This window comes from Hoplias malabaricus, chromosome 2 (assembly GCF_029633855.1).
Source record: "Hoplias malabaricus isolate fHopMal1 chromosome 2, fHopMal1.hap1, whole genome shotgun sequence".
NCBI lineage: Eukaryota > Metazoa > Chordata > Actinopteri > Characiformes > Erythrinidae > Hoplias > Hoplias malabaricus.
In genome coordinates, this window is record NC_089801.1 from 45,968,721 (window position 1) to 45,986,798 (window position 18,078).

At 39.6% G+C, this 18,078-nt stretch overlaps 1 protein-coding gene across 4 annotated transcripts in view; it reads left to right on the plus strand.

The window, feature by feature from the left end:
- pax5 (paired box 5) overlaps window positions 1–18,078 on the plus strand; it is a 77,054-nt gene that overhangs the window by 14,200 nt on the left and 44,776 nt on the right. For all 4 annotated transcript variants that reach the window (XM_066658477.1, XM_066658488.1, XM_066658484.1 and 1 more), the window contains 3 exons: window positions 7,675–7,840; window positions 12,776–12,973; window positions 13,815–13,879. In XM_066658477.1, coding sequence (XP_066514574.1) covers window positions 7,675–7,840; window positions 12,776–12,973; window positions 13,815–13,879 — 429 coding nt within the window. The remainder of the gene's footprint in view (window positions 1–7,674; window positions 7,841–12,775; window positions 12,974–13,814; window positions 13,880–18,078) is intronic.

Sequence of the window (18,078 nt, forward strand, 5' to 3'; positions counted from 1 at the left end):
CACCGGCTTAAATCTTAGACCTCAGCCTAGCTCAGAGTGATCCTCTATTACAGCTCCTGTTTTAATATATTTTTTCCATAAATTATTTAGCTGCTAGGGCTTTTTCATTCTGTATCAGAGAAAGCCCACTGACAGAGAACCCTCCAGCACACAGCTTAACACCTTAAACAACGATAAAGGGAGTTTACACACCCCGTTTACACACATGGCCTTGAAGCTTTCTTATACAAGGTAAAACATAGTGGCGCTAAACTGTCCAGTAAACAACAAGAGCTAAAATGTTCAGTAATACTGATTGAAATTACTTCAGCTGGTCATAAAAGGAAAAAGCAAAAACATGCTTCTCATTCAGACCTCTCTCAAGGTGGATTTGCCCATATTTGACTAAAAGACCAGACCAGTACTAAATATAATTAACAGTCATAGCTTTAAAACTTACCCTATCCCTAAGCGTAACCCCAAACTTAAACATAAAACTAGTGTAAACATAAATCCAACCATTATCTAAACCCTTATCCTAACCCTAAACTAAATACTAATGTGCAAATTGTAAGAAACAGCTGTGTTTAGTGTTTGTTTAATGCTTTCACTAACACATAACCCTAAACTAAAACCTTAGCCTAACCTTACACATAATAAGAAGCCATACAACCTAATCCTTACCCTAACTTGAAACTACAAAAGATTAGAAATGGCAGTGTTTTGTGTTTGTGTAACACTATTGCTAACAGAAAACTACACTGTTTTTGTAGCTTTACTTCAGGTGTGTATGTATAAAGCAAAACAGCACCAGCAGTGGCTGGTCCTCACTCTTAACTCATATTATTATTAATTATAATGTACAAAGTAACATGGATTTTTGGAGATCTTGTTGTCCATGAGGTGAATTGACTACTCAAATAATACAAGAACATATCCAAAAACATACAAATTCAGAAACCAAGCTTTACATAAGCAATTCATTCAATAATAATAATAATAATAAAATAATACAGGATTCCCTGCAGTTTGACTGAATGTAGTGACTTTGATTTGATGACAACACTGTGAATCAGTGGGCAAGGGAGAAGTATTATCCAGTAACACCATGCTCTTCATACAGAAAAATACTCTGAATTGTATCAGCATACAAATGAACAATGGAATATGATATTTCCCATCATGCTGACTGCTGATGCCCAGTATGTGAGATTTTGGTTTAAATATCAGTGTTAAATGTGTGTTCTTTGGTCAGTATTATGGATGGACAGATTGATCACTCGAGTACAACACTGAAAAAAATGAATTGTGTGCTGCACAGATTAGTCCGGGGAATTGTTTTGCACTATTTGAGCATCTATTTTTCTAGTGTATAAAGACCAATACTGGCAAAATCCAAGGCCAAAGGTCAGGATTTTCTTATTGACCAAGGTTAACTGCCCTGGCTGTGTTGATCCCAGTGGCTAAAGGTGAAGAAAAATCCCTGGGAAAAGGACGAGTTAATGGAAGGAGAGCAGAGAGAAAGTCTTGAAGGAAAACCCTACTGTAGAGCAGTCAGGCATGAAACACACACAGGCACACAAACAGACAGTGTTTGTGTGTGTGCGCATGTGTAGTTCAGGATGAAGCATACAGAGACATTTCAGTCTACAGCAGTCTGACCTACACAAGACAGAAAACAAACATAGGAAGATTGGTTGGACCTAAGTGATTGAGAAATGGACAAGAAACAGGGAGTGGTTGGACCTATGTGATCACATCGAAGGCTATTAAATGAGAATAAAGTATGTGTTCAAAGTAGAAGCAAATGTGGACAAGAGTGAAAGGAATGTGTGTGTGTGTGTGTGTGTGTGTGTGTGCAGTTGAACTACATTGCAGCATCCTGAAGCACAGAGATGTCTCAGTCTATAGTAAACTATTTTAAAGTTCATTAAGCTCTAAATTGACTGCACCTTTTGGCATTTTGATGTACGTTAGTATTGATGGATTGTTGGACCTAAGGGATCGGCTGCTTGCAGCGTTTGTTGAAAATACTGGTGGACAGCAGAAAGGCAGGGAACAGAAACAGAGACCAGGAGGAAAAAATTGGACCTAAGTGATATAGTGATGAATTTAAAAGTGATCAAGTCATCAAGTGATCAAAGCTACAACTGGGTTAAATAATGTAGCAATGGCTATTTGCAGCAAACACAGCATGTGAAAAGCAGAATAGAGCAGAAGATGTGGAGAGAGACTTGGAAAGAAAAGAGAGAAAGGGACAAAGATGTAGGGAGAGAAGCAGAGAAAGACAAATTGATGGTAAGTGAAGGAGTGACAGCAGACCCAAGTAAACCAGTGACGGATGCCTATAGAGAATGGAAAAAGGATATGTCTGAGAAAGAATTAAATGATGGACCTAAGTGATTGAGTGTCAGTTGCAACGTGTGTCCCTAGTGGATCCAGAAGAGGATAGAAATGTAGAGACATGGATAGAAAGAGAAAGAGACAGAGAGATGGAGAAGAGCAGAAAATTATTGGACCTAGATGACAGAAAGGCTGATGAGCTATATGAACACAAAATGGCTGCTTATTGAAACCAGAGAAAGGCCAACATGTCCAATGTAGAAGCAGAGGAGGACAAATGGGATAGAGAGATGTGGAAAGGAGAGAGAGAGAGACAAAGAGACAGAGAGGGAGAGTGAGAGGTTTGGTTTTAACTATCTTATAATCATTGGTCAGATTTCCCATTGGGTCTTTCTCTTCATTCCTCTCACTCTGGAGGACCATCCCACATTTTCAAACTCCTGATAAACCAACATCTGTTGAGAACACTAATCGTGCTTTTCCACTGCATGGTACCTACTCTACGCATTTTTTGGTACCTGATCACTTTCTCACTAGCTGTTTCCTGCCGAAATGTAGCCAGTGACATCAAAAAACACCATCTCTAACAGGAACAGTGAGCTTTGTATACCATAACAACAGTGTCCGTAATGTTAAGAGTTGTTTACTCATTGTGAATTCATGTTATGTTGTTGTTTGGGATTGAACATAGCTCCATTATCAATTTACACAGATCAGTTGAGTTTTTTGGTCCTTGATGCAGCGTCCAGCTCTGGCTGGACTCCTTTGTCAGCCACCAATCCAAAGAGTGTATAAAATTCTTCAAAACACAACAGTGTAATGTCATGTTTAGTCCCTACTTGGCACTAAACATTTACCTGATTTATGTAATGGGAAATAAAAAAAACAAGCAAAAACATAAAAACCCCACCATAACTGCCCAGTTCTTTTAGCTAACAAAGTGCTAAGTGATGAGGGAGTGGAAGGGTCAGTTGGCATATCCAGAGACAGCAAGGCTAATTATACTCTTTTGGACTGTTGTTTGTATAACAAACACATCAAAGGGGCTCAAACCCAGCATTTCCCAATGTTAGAAACAACAACTATTGCACTGATGCCTGTTCTGGAGCCAACATCTTGCACTTTTCCATCATGAGTATATTTTCAGCTGGCAAAATTGGTGCTGTACTGGGGCCATACTCTTGCTTGTCTAGAGTGAAGGAACATGTGATGCAAAGGGCCAAAATTGTAGGACCCTGGCATCACCAGTAAAATTGTATATCTGCTTTTCCACTCTTTACAACTGCAACAAATCAGAGGTGGTCCACAGAAAAAAACAAATTATGCTTTTCCACTGCATGGTACCTTCTAAACTGGATGTTTCATGACTCCATGCCCAAGTTCAGAAGTTCAGACAGATCAGTAGAGTTATTTGTTCTTTGTTGCTTCGTCCAGCTCTTGCTGGAGTCTTTCATCATCCACTGATCCAAGAAGCAGTTGAACCAATACAAAATTTCACATCATAATTTTATGAGTTTCATAAACAAATGTGATGAAATTTTACAGATTTTACCATGATTCCCAAGTCTCTCTTACAGAATCCTGCAAGGTTTACACGTCACGTTCACGTCAATTTGGTACTTAAAAAAGCACATGGGTCCAGGTACCACGTCCTAAATTTACCTATTGGGAAAGTAAAAGAATGCAGAGTAGAGTAGGTACCATGTAGTGGAAAAGCACCAAAATACATTGTGGTATGTTCCTCACTAGGAACAAAAAACAAAGCAGAAATCTCGCTTAGGAAGGCCAAAGTTATTAATGAACTACAAGAGAAGGCATTTAAAGCTGAGTGCAGTAGAACTTCAGAGCAAATTTTGAATCAACTGAAAATGATAAACAAGGAGTACAGAGACTGCAAAAGAAAAAAAAATCAACGGAAGAAATAAAAAAGTGGCATGAATTTTGATGTTCTAGACTTAGAGCTAGGACAAGCCTACATTCATTTCATGATCACTGGGCTCTCAAACCAGTGGAAATGCTTGTCTGTTCTTACAAGGTTCACTAGTTCATAGGAACCCACACCAGCTCTATCATGATAGCATTAATTTTATCAATGAAAATTATGATTAAAACTATTCATTGGTGACATGTTTTAAACAACAACAACTACAAAATAAGACGAGAACTAAATAAATATAGATGTTTGAAAAGGATATTACACTCAAATAAAACTAAGAATAAATCACTAAAACTAATGCACATTTTAGTCATGACCAAGACTCCAATAAAATCAGCTGCCATTGACTACACAGTAAATGTATTTATGTATTTATTTTTTTGGGGGTGGGGGGGTGGCTGCATATAAAAGAAGTAAAGTTTATGTATGTATAAATCTATTGTATATAGATTTATATACAATAATTCTGCCATCAAATGTGTTGGGTATTAAATATGTATATAAATTATACCCATTTTTTTTGCAGTAAAAAGAATACTTCATGAAAGCCATTAAATATTATTTTTACATTGTGTCCATTATGTAGTTAAAACAATAATACATACTCTATCACCTGCAAAAGATAAAATCATGTTACTCAATTTTATTGAGCATCAAGTTTTGTAGGACCCGAGGAACTCATGGGGGAGTGCCCAGCAAGCTCAGCTGCCACCCATTTGTGTAGTTCAGTGTGATTTTTTTTTATTAGTTTAACACAAGTTTTTATGTTGTGTGTGTTTTAGGGTAGGGGGACTATTACAACTTGTGTCTGTTGAGCATTTTTCAAATTCCAGAAGCTTGGGGTGATTGAACACTTGCTCCTTCCACATAGTTCCCTTTTAAGGGCACTAACTAAAGGCTGCTTGTCACAGTAATTACTCTCATTTCCCCGCCTCCAGTGATGTCACAATATTACTATCATACTAGCATGTACATTGATCAAAACTAACCATTTAGATTTCATACTATTTTTTAAAAGACTTTTGCAGTTATTGAGAGAGTAAATAAACTTAAATAACCACATAATTTTTATTAGTGTGGCATTAACTAGCACACCGTTGCTACTTACGTACAGTAGAGCTCTTTCACAACGCTGGTTTATAAATTTCACACACAACTCAAAAATCTATGCACAAACATACACCCTGAATTTAACCCAGCATATCTTGAGGTTCATATTTCCCAGATGTTTTATAAGTTCATATCTGGACTGTGTATTTTACAGCATCCAATCTTTACAAGCAGGAAGGGGGTCAGATTGAAGGAGAGGTGTGTCCTACTGTCACTAAAGTGATGTGTTTTGTGTCGTGTGCTGGGTTTGATAGAACCTACTGGGCTGTGTTTAAGAACTATTATCCCTCTAGGCTGGATTAGCACATACACCACAGTGTTTGTGTGTGTGTGTGTATGTGTGTATGTGTGTGTGTATGTGTGTATGTGTGTGTGCGTGTGTGTATGTTCCCCTCTGAAGCAATCAGTATGTTAATATGACAGAGTAACTGGATTACAGCATGGCAGTATTTAACACACACATACACACACACACACACACACACACACACACACACACACACACACACAAACACACACACGCAGAAGTAAATGTAACAAGGAAAACACTGATAACATAATGCCTCAGATTCATGGTGGGAGCTGTATACAGCATCTTAATACTCCGTGACATGGACATAATGCTATCAGACAGGTATAAACAGCATTAAACACTATTTTAAAAAGGGTGGAGGAGGATAAGGGGCAACAACAAATAAGGGATTTCCAACTTGACAATAACTACATTGTAAAATGACTAAAAAGGATATGATCTTAGGTCCTGCTATATTTTCCACTTGCATCTAATGCTGCCAAAGCTTTTATAGTAGGGTAAATACCTTGGTCTGAGGGCAATGTTGTGCATATAAAATGACTAGAGAAATGTTGTGGGCTTGGATATCAAAAGCATTGTGGAAAATGATAACAAAAATGATATGCCGCAGATGAATGTGAACGTTGTGAAGCCAACAGCTTTTATTCGGCCTAAGACAACGACTATATGTCTGATTTCTTCAGTACAGTTCACACAATCACTCCAATGGGAAGGAAATATTGAATGGCTACACACACATAGAAATACTGACTATGCCACTCACAAGTCTCTGAGTATCAGTAGGTCATGTGTAATTCACGACATTGCCACTAGGGGCATGTTTTATGAGTGAAGCAAAGAGGAGAATGCATTTGTGTGACCTTCAGGTCAAAGACAGACTCACAAAGGGATAGAATATTTTCCACTGGCCACCGAGCCAACAAAACGAAGGGCCACGATGAAGCATCAGTGGCTAGAACAGCAGAATTGTGGTACATTTTTGCTGACAATCTCTATTTTCCTGTTTATTAATTATGTTCTTCTGTAATTTGAAACTAATCACTGTTAACACTTATTCCATAATACCACCTTTCATACAAAATTAAGCTCAAAGTGCTTTACAGAGAAAGAGTTGTCATTGTCAACTTCACTGTACAATCAATGTATGTCTGTATACCAGTGATGCACAATGATATCAGAATTATATTTGTATATATTATTAATTATATTTCTATCGGCAGATAGTTGCTTTTTTAAAGATTATTGGCGTAACAATGCTTCGTATTGGCCAATATTTCAAACATGTAATTGCTGACACATTTATTTTATGCTAGAAGATGACCGAGTTTGTTCTAAGAAAATAAAATTAAATTAAATAGAGTGATGAAAAAAAATAGGCTCAGATTGTTCCCCCACTGACAGTGTGTAGAAGCACAAAGGCAGCTCTGAAAGTGCTTTCATTACAGAATTGTTCAGTAAAATAGTAAAATGTCTACTAGGCTGTGAAAGGAACAGTTATCTAAATAAACATGGCCAACAATTTTCTCAGGAGATACCTTTCTTTTTATTTTTTGTATACTGTTAACTGAAACCTAAAATGATATACAAATAAATGTTACTTTTGTAAATAATGCTAACCCCAGGTGTCTTATATTTCTGCAATTTATACAGAAAGCTGAACATGTATATCGGCATCAGTATCAACATAGGCAGATATGTACATGTATAATATTGGTTATCGGCATTGGCCCAGAATTCCTATATCGGTACACCCCTATTGTATACCCCTTTTCAATAGATATGTTGTAAATTTATCTTACTGGCCACTTGTAGCAAATTAACCTTGTTGTCAGAATAATAACATTGCTGTCAGAACAAACCACACAGCTCATGAAAACATCAACCAATCAAAGCCAACTTTAATTTTTGTCTTGCAATTTCAGAGTTTTCTTGTAATTATCATTCTCAATTTCTTTCTTTCATTACTTCTCTCACCCTCTCTCTCTCTCTATAGGGCATGGAGGGGTGAATCAGTTAGGTGGGGTGTTTGTGAATGGGCGGCCCTTGCCGGATGTGGTCAGACAGAGAATAGTGGAGCTGGCCCATCAGGGAGTGCGCCCATGCGACATTTCCCGCCAGCTCCGGGTCAGCCACGGCTGCGTCAGCAAGATATTGGGCAGGTAAGGCTTGTTCATGCGATATTAATCCTATATGAATGTTCTTTTAATATGTCAAAGCTAATTTTTGCTTTTTGTTTGTCAAGCTGTTTCAGAATTGATCAAATCACTACTGGCTGCCCTTGCTTGGTTAAGGGTAAGCTGATAGAAAAAAAGAGCTTTCTGGATGCTACTGTGTTTTCTATCACTGTGTAAAAGATGCACATAACTTCCTTTACTAAGACATGCACTCTGGTTTTCATTCACATCGGTATGCCCTGTTTACAGAATACAAACATAGAGCAGTGTATGAATGGAGAATGATGGACGTAGAGTGAATGTACAATGGTCTGGAACATGGGACATTCTAGAACATGTAGATGGCTCCAAGAGTGAGCAGAAGGAACCCCCAATTCTTGAAGACTGTAGTGGAGGTTTCTAGGGTGTCGAGGCATTCTGTCCATAGAAAAGCTTAGAGAAATCTAGTTCTTATGAGAGCATTTTTCATGGAACATAAAATCACATGTAGTGTAGTGTAATGAGGGGGTGCACCTACTGGTGCACAGTGATGACATCAAATCCAAAGGACCTTTTAAAGGAGGCTATGGTCATCATTGTACATACAGAAATTTCAGGAAAGTAGAATTTCAGCTTGCTTTTCACTGCAACTCAGGCTCTGAAAAGCAGGGAAAGGTCAGATAAAGGAACAGTAGGTAGTACGCTTACCTTAAAATTTCCACAAAAGTCATTGCAGTGCTCCACTGAGCTGTAATAGGGAGAACAGAGCCTCTGTGGTTGCTACTCCAGGCACATCACTGCAGAAACTGCACTATATGTCATATTTGACATAGGGTAGGAGACTGTAAAAATGAATTAAACACTGTGTAAACTGTAGTGGGAGCCCAGGAGCAAAAAATACCAAATCTCACCCAGTGTTTCTTTAAAGGCGACTCGGCTCTGTAACCCATCACTTTAATGAGAAGCATGCTTTTCAAATGATGACACAAAGTCCAAATTAAACCTAATAATCCCCCTGCAGTGTGAACTGGACCCCAGAACCCCTTCCAAATCGTCCTGACATATATTTGCAGAAGGAACAATGTTTCCGCGCTCGGCTGACTCAGCGCTTCCCGCTTTTTTTTTTTTTGTGGCAACCAAGTTTGAAATTCAAGAACTCTCTCTTTCTCTCTCTCTCTCTCTTCAAATGGAAGCCAATGGAGTCAAAGCCCTCCTTTCTCTCGCTCCTCCATCACAAAAGAAAAAGATTCATCACATTTTTCTATTTGCATCAGAATGAAAGCGCTGGCATACATCTGCTGAGAGAGAGAGAGAGAGAGAGAGAGAGAGAGAGAGAGAGTATGGAGGGAGAAAAAGAGAGATAGAGAGATGGACTGTGAGACTTTGAGCAAAAGTGATGTGAAACACACTGATTGAAAGCAAAAGAGGGACAGAGAAAACAAAAGAGAAAGCGGTAGAGAGAGAGGGGGTGATAGAAAAAAGGAGGAAGATAAAGAATGAGTTTAAGGCAATGAAGGTGAGATGTAGAAGATCAAGAACAAGAACAGATAGTGAAAAGAGAGAGAGAGAATAGGAAGATGAAAGAAACAAAAGAAAAGTATCAATCAGGATGGAAATAACAGAGCACAATAGGAAAAAAGAAAAAGGAGAGAGAGGGTACAAGAAAAAGGGAACAAAGGGAGGGAGAGAGAGAAAGAGAGAAAGAAAAAGGAGAAGTATAAGAAACAATGGGAAATGAGAGAGAGAGAGAGAGAGAGAGAAGTAGTGAGTGAAGTAGAATAGGGAGAAGAAAAAGAAGAAAGGGTATGTGAAAAAGAGAAGAAAGAAAAGAAAAAGATGGAGAGAGAGAGAGAAAGAGAGAGAGAGAGAGAGAGAGAGAGAGAGAGAGAGGATATGAGAATGGGTGAAAGATTTAGTCTGAGTGATTTGAAACGAAATGATTTGTAAAGAAAAGACTAGGAAGAAGAAAGAAAGAAGAGAAGAAGAGAGAGGGAGAGAGAGAGAGAGAGAGAGAGAGAGAGAGAAAGAGGGAGGGAGGGAGGGAGAGGGAGAGAGAGAGAGAGAGAGAGAGAGAGAGAGAGAGAGAGAGAGAGAGAGAGAGGGGTGAGTGAGGAAGGATTTGAATGGATGAAGGTGTTGGATTAGTGCTGGAGCCTTTAGCTATATCAAAAAAATGTGTTTGCCATTGTTCTGTGCTGCTCTACCCCCTCAAGCCCCCCAGTCCAACTCACTGAAGCGTTACAGCTCTGTGTGTGTGTGTGTGTGTGTGTGTTTCCGTGCCTGGGAGCCGCAGAGCCAGAGAGGAAATTAACACACACACACACACACACACACACACACATATGTTTAATAATATGTTGGCGGCTAGAGTAAATAAAGTGTATGAATATCCATGCCCTCTCGTTAATGTGGGATTTTCACAGCTGCCTATTAAGCTTTCTTGTGTTTTTATGTTTAGACTGCAGGGACAGACCCCTGCTTCATAACCTGTGTGTGTATGTGTGTGTGAAGCTGGTAATCCCCATTTACATGCTCACTGTTAATGCCGGCTGTGCACTTTTCTGTATATCTTGATTACGTATGTGATTTTTAGGTTTGTGTACCTAGGGGGATTTCTGCGTGCTTTAGGAAGACCCTGAGGAGGCACTACTTCCCTTACAACTGGGAAACCGGTTTGTGGTTATGTTTACAATTAGATACACATTCAATACGTATTTGATACATTATTATTTTTACATACATTTATTTACAAAACATACATATATAAATATGTGATGTCAAAATTTTCTATTAAAGCAACACTATGTAATATTGTACCTTCAAATTATAGCTTCAAAATCACTGTGATAATAAGCAGAAGAGAGCCTATGTCGTTACTACTCTTGGCTCAGCACTCCAGAAAATGCACTATGTAACTTTTGGAGGAGGGTAGAAAACCCTGAAGGAGGGTAGCGTTCATTGAGTTTGGTTTTCCAAACAGGGATTAAGTCGCAAATTGCCCAAATTGCATTTTTCTTACTGTGGACTAGACTTAAAACCTCTCCATGAAATCAAACCATACGTGCTTACATAAAATACACATGGGACTTAAATCTGATACTACATTTTTATGGAATTAATACATAAATGATCATAGATTAAAAATAATTGCACATAACCAATTGTCCTAATTTGCTTATCAATTTTCAAAATATCTGTCTTATAAAAAATATCTGTCTTATAATAATTGTCTTGGATTATAAATTAATTCAGTAGTCATGCCCTAAGCCACAGCCTTTTACTCTTACATTTACAGTTACACTAACGGAATCATTTAGGGAAAATGAGTTACTGCCTGGATGGCACCGTAGTGCAACAGGTACTGTCCCTGTCACACAGTTCCAGTGTCCTGAAGTTGTGGGTTCAAGCACCGCTCTGTGTGGCTGCCTGTGATAACCGTGGTATGCACTCAGTGTCCTCATGGGTTTCCTCCGGGTGCTCTGGTTTCCTCCCATGGTCCAAAAACACACGTTGCTAAGTGCCTTGTTTCCAGGATTTGCTGGTCTGTTCCTCCCTCCACCCTTGCAATATTCCCAATGCTTTTGGTGGCAACACAGCTTCAAAACATGACACATCCACCCCTATGCTTTGCAGTTTAAAAAAACAATGCAGTTCCTTTTTTGTCCACTAACATATTTTTCACAACACCTGTTTCCAAAACTTTTCATCTGGCTTGTGGTGATGTTCTGTGGCATTTATCATACGCTGGGCTTTGTGATAAGGTTGTAGGTAAAGTTTCTTTTTTTAAGAACATTTATGTTTGTAAAACTAAGTTGCACAATGAAAACAGAGCCATGCAGCATCACTCCTGCCTCAACTAAAACTTACTTCAAGAACTCAAGTTCTTGGCTGGAATACAGGTGTTTGATTTGCATATTACCATCGCACTGGGCATTATTTGTGTCTTCTAGATCTAATCGTGACCTCCACCGTTCCCCTGAACTAGCCTTTCTTAAGAACATTCTGCTGCACACTGAGAAAACTGGGCTATAGCCTTGCACTGACTTTTGGACACTGATTTAAGACAGTTACTTAGAGGAGGCCATGATGTTGGGTTTTAGCACAAGGTTTATATATAAATATATACACTAAAAGATCACTGGATTAGGAACACTTGGTCAGGACCCCCGCAGTACCACCACAGAGCAAGTATGGTTTGGGTTGTGGATCATTCTCAGTGCTGCTGGTGTGTTTGTTTTGCTGGTAAGACTGGATCAGATCAAGAAGTTGCTGTAGATGGAAAGTCAGAGACATTACCACATCTGTTGCTGCACAGTTTGTGTTGGTGTTCCTCTTGTCCTTCGTTATTTGACACAGGATGCTGTTGGCTGGATATTTTTTGTTGGTGAAGTATTCCAAGCCCAGCAGTGATACTGAGGGCTTTAAAACTCCAGCTGCTGTGCCTGATCCACGCTGGATATATAAGAGATATTGGGGACATACACATGGGACATATTGTTATTTACATGTGTGTCTGGGATTTTATTAGCCAAATAATAGACTTGCAAACTAGCTATATATAGCTATTAGCCATTAGCTTGCTATCTGGTGTGTGTATGTGTGTGGGTTTCTGACACATGCCATACATATTTATTTATAATTTGAATGAAGTCATTCAAATGCACATATGATTTCGGTGTATTTTCCTTCAGCCTTTTTATTCTTTGTTCTTTATGAGCTATCTCAATTTAAATCCCAGTTTTAAATGAATACGATTCCTTGGAAATGATTCACCACATCAGATTTCACCAGGAATTGAATCATTGTCGATTCTAGAATTATATTTCACCATTATGCGGTTCCTGCAACTATTCATAATCATTTTAAATGAATAATAATAGAAATAATCAATTTTTTAATAATGATCCCAATCCATGTCTATCCCTTGTTTCTGATGGGCAGGTACTATGAGACGGGCAGTATCAGGCCGGGGGTGATCGGAGGATCCAAACCAAAGGTTGCTACACCCAAAGTCGTCGACAAAATCGCTGATTACAAACGCCAAAACCCCACCATGTTTGCCTGGGAGATACGAGACCGACTACTGGCAGAGAGAGTGTGTGATAATGACAGCGTGCCCAGCGTCAGCTCAATCAACAGGTACATGTGTGTGTGTGTGTGTGTGTGTGTGTGTGTGCGTTTGTGTATGTATACATTTTTTCTTCGCATGATGTAACACATAATATTCTGACACCTATTGGCCTGGATGTGTCAGATACTGTACTAACATGTTTGACCACACTTGGAGGACAAAGTGGTCAATTTAGAGTGTACAGTTCTATAAATAGGCCTTTCATTTGTATCAGTTGTTGTTTGAAGCTGAGGCTTTGGAAATTTCCAAGGATTCTTTTTATTTTTCTTGAAGGAAATATCTACTGAACCATTAGTGATTCCACTTGATTTTAAAGATTGCATGTGACTAAAACATAAACGTGTAAAGCAAAGCTCATAATATATAGTCCTAATTTAATTCCATATTATGAAGCTGTGGTAAGATGACCATAGCTTTAACTTAGTTAAATAGCAAAATCACATTTCACCATGCATTAGTTTGTGTGGTATAGATGCAATGAAAGAGTGATTTGAGAAGTGTGGAAAGGAGAAGAGAAGAGCGGAGTGGACAGGACGGAGTGAGAAATAGATGGAACAGAGAGCTGCACATATTCATGAGTCTAGCTCTCTGGTTTAACACCATGTGTACAATGACAGAGAGAGAGAGAGAGAGAGAGAGAGAGAGAGAGAGAGAGAGAGAGAGAGAGAGAGAGAGAGAGAGAGAGAGAGAGAGAGCGCTTTGCTTGAGCAACCATGCAGCAAGTGTGAGGCTGTGCAGCCATGTCAGCCACTTCACACACACACACACACACACACACACACACACACACACACACACACGCATGCGCGTGCGCGCATATGATGTCTGTTTCCTCTTTTTCTACTGTAGGATCATCCGCACTAAAGTCCAGCAGCCACCAGGCCAATCAGGAAATGTCTCCGCCCACAATTTAGGTAAGCCACTCCCTTCAAAGCACTCTAACACTCCTCTGTAGCCTTATAGTCTTACAAAGTGGATGTCCACTATACGCCCTCTGCATAAACTTATCACTTATCTCTTCTCCAATAAAGATTATCAGTAGGGAGTTTGTCTTTTCTGTACTGCAGTCTTCTGGGAAGGATTTACACTAGATATCAAAACATTGCTGCGTGGATTTGTTGGCATTGAGACATATTTTACAGATGAGCTCATAAGGTAAAGGCCAATTTATTCATCTGTGTCAAATCAATATATTAAACAACACATAGGTCCAACATAACCTATGCCATAAACTGACAGTACCTCCCCACAAATATAATTACGTGCCTTGATTGGTCTGCAGTCAGATGAACAGTTAATTTGAGGAGAGATTAACCAAAGAAGTTGGCACAACAGAGATTGCAGAGAGCAGTAAATTCATGGTGAGAGATTGCCTCAGACATTGGTTTGGACATCGCAGAATGAATAAAAAAAGTGGACCAAGAGGAAACACATAGATGCTTTCTGAAAAAACTTGCTACAAGGCGTGGGAACCAGGCAGGAATAAAGTTGGAATAGAGTTGTATTTGTACTGTCGCTTTTCCACTGCATGGTACCTACACCACACAAATCTATTTGGTACATGGTTTGTTGTCCACTACCACAGCTCCACCACACCCCACAAAATAAATCGGGTACACTCTTAAAAATAAAGGCACTAAACAGTGTTCTTTGACTGATTTATTCATTTATACATTCAGTCATTGTCTGTAACTGCCTATCCAATTCTGGCTGCACGCCGGAAACACACCCTGGAGGGAGTGCCAGTCCTCCATTCACTCACACCTAGGGACACTTTTGAGCAGCCAATCCATCTACCAATGTGTGTTTTTGGAGGAAACCGGAGCACCCAGAAGAAACCTACGCAGACATGGAGAGAACACACCACAAACAGTCACCTGGAGCGGGATTTGAACCCACAGCCCCAGGACTTTGGAGCTTTGACTGCAACACTGTACTGTCAGAAAATTTGTCACTTTGATGGTACCTTTTGTTGTTTCTGTGGTGGTACCCTCAAGGGTATATATTTGTACCTTTAATTAGGGAACATAATTGTGCCTTATTGTATTAAAATTGTAGATTTTTAAATTGTGTTGATTTCATACACCCCATTTCATCTCCAGGACTTTTATTATGTTTTTTTTTTTTTTTTTTGACACTTTCTATAATTTGACTTAATATTTGACAGTTCTATAATTAAAATAACAACAAATATTCACCTCTCCTTCTGGAGAAGTGTCACGCCCTCGTCCTGTCGTGTCTGTTTTCCCCGCCATGTGCTCTCTCAGCACATGGCTCTGTTTGTTGTTGTCCTTGTCTCCGCCCATGTCCCGCCTTTGTTCCGCCTCCTTGTCCGCCGTCCTCGTTATCTGTTTCAGGTGTGTCTCGTCTGTTCATGTATTTAAGCTCCCTTGTGTCACTTCCGTGTATCGGTCATTCGTGTTGATTCTTTCTCATTCCTAGTCATGTCGTGTTGTTTCTCTCCTACTCCAAGTCAAGTCGTTTTGTTTGCTAGTCGTTTTGTTTTGTTTCCTATTCATGTCATGTTGTTTCTTTCCCACTCCTAGTCAAGTCGTTTCGTTTCCTAGTCATGTTGTTTCGTTTCTCTCCCCAAGTCATGTTGGTCCTTTTCCATTGTTGCAGTGTCACGTTACCAAGTCTGGTCTGTCTGTCTCAGTCATTCCCTGTGTCATGTTAAGTCTGTCTGTTGTGTTTTCTCTAGCCCTCTGTGTCATGGAAATGAAATAGGGCACAATAAACCAACAAACTTAAAAATCTACAGTTATCATAGAATATGGTGACAGCAAGAGGTACACTACATTTTTCTGACAATATAGCATCATTATTATGTTGCTATAAGAGTGTAATGTGGCAAAACACTGTCTCTAATGGGAAATGTGGGCTTTGGGAACCACAACATTGGCAGCAGAAAATTTAAGCATCGTTTACTCATCGTGTATTTGCATGTTTTTATTGTTGTTTGGGACTGAACCCAGCTCCGTCATCTGCTTGGAACCAAGAGTCAGGGGTTATGAAAAAATAAGGCAAGACCACTTTATTTATATAGCACATTTAAAAGACAACAAGTGTCAGCCAGCGTGCTGTGCAGTAAAATAACCAACCATAATACCAAGTTGCAGATACCAAATTTGCCTAATGGAAAAGTAAAAAGCAGAGTTGAGTAGAGTTTTGTAGGTACCATGCAATGGAAAAGCACCAGTTGTGTCTTACACAGGTTAGAGGAACATGTTTGAAATTCAGCCCTAGTGTTTTAGTGGTGTAACCACTGAGTGAGGCAGATACACCACTGCACATGTATAATGCTCACAATGGTGTAGGGCACTTGCGCAAGCTATGAAGAAGCATAAATCTGCATTAAGTGTCTAAGAACTTACTATTATTTCTATTTGTGTCTTACTTACTAAATCCAGAGTTTTCTCCCTTAATTTATTTTACACCTCATAAGCTGTATAAAGCCCTGCTCAGAGATCAGCCGGAGGCGTGAAGGTGCAACTCCACTCCACACCTCACAGATCCACCTCTGTCTCTCTGTCAGTAATCTTCATCATCACACATCGCCGTTTAATCTAAATTAATTTCCCCCCCCTCGCACGCCACTGCGGCACCGACTCCTGATCATGATGATAAATCGCTCTCATACTCAGGCGGAAAATTGAAATTTAGGGATTTTTGAATATAGAGAGCTTGCTCCGCGTCTGGCTGAAAAAAAGAGAAAACAACACGGAGAGAAAGAAGGAGGAAAGCAGATAATTGAAATGATAAATCAAGAGGAAAAAACGGGAGGGATATGCATTCATTACGTTAGCAAACGAGTGTGAATGGGCGAGAAAAAAGGTCTTTTATCTCTTCACCAACTGATTTGTTTCTCTTTTTCTCCCTCACTCTGTTTAGCTTTCTCTCTCACTCTCTCTCTCTCTCTCTCTCTCTCTCTCTCTCTCTCTCTCTCTCTCTCTCTCTCTCACACACACACACACACACACACACACACACACACACTCCCACTGCTCAGTTTTTAGCTCAGTCTGGTGGGAGTCTGGATTAGCTGCGTCGTTCGCACCTTAGCGTCCCCCGAGGGCCACCGTACTGTCACTCAAGCTGAACATCAGCTGACAGGAAGTGAGATAAGGCATAGGGAGCACTGCTGAAGGGCTGACAGGAAGAAGCCTGAACACCCCCTGGCTGAGCACTAGCAGGTCGAAAAGCCGCTAGCACGTTAGCGTCTTATCCCCATGTGCACAAAACATACTGACAGCCTGCTTTTCTGAAAGGGGCTTTTGGCAAGCAAAAAATAAAAAATAAACACAAAGCTTCGAAGTGTGAAAGCAACAGCACATCAACAGCTGACAACATGATGGAGGTTTAGTGCTAGCCGCAAGTGCTTAGCTGTCCTGCTCGGTCAGGATCAAGTGTCAGTTGTCCACTTGCTGCTGTACAAAGGATCAGGAAAAGATTATCAAGGCTATCGCACATGTCTCATGAAGGTGGTAACCAATCAGAGGGTTCAGAAGAAAAAGCTACTGTATGTAAATATCCTGGAAAAGTTTGGTGTAAACTCACAATGTGAGTTTGATTAAAAATGTACCCTTCACTTCTCAGTCCCCACAGTTCCATACTGAAATTAGTTCAATTAAAATCAGCTCAGTTTAAGAAGAATCAAGGCTACATTCACACAGCACGTAAAAGTGGCCCAAGTCCAATCTGATTCTTCATATGTGACACAGAATTTTCTGTTTCTGTGTGAATAGCAAAAATCCCACTAAATCTGTCTTTTTCATATGAGATTTGGACCACTTTCATATGTGGTATTGATATCTGATCCATATCTGATCTGCGGCTATGGCAACCACTCCTTGTCTGGTCGACAGAGTGGTAAAACAAACAAAGAGCAGTGTATAGACAAAGAGCAGTATGGATACAAAATTATATCCTGTGTCCGAAATGGTTGCCTGTTCACTACATAATAAAATATTACCATATTACCATATCTCTTAGTAACAAGACATGATGAACTGTTGCTATGACAACACATGTAATACCAAGCTGCAGCTACAACGTTGTCCACCTTTTCTTTCCAAAGTTTGAAACTTAAATATGTTCCTCCACACTGTGTAAT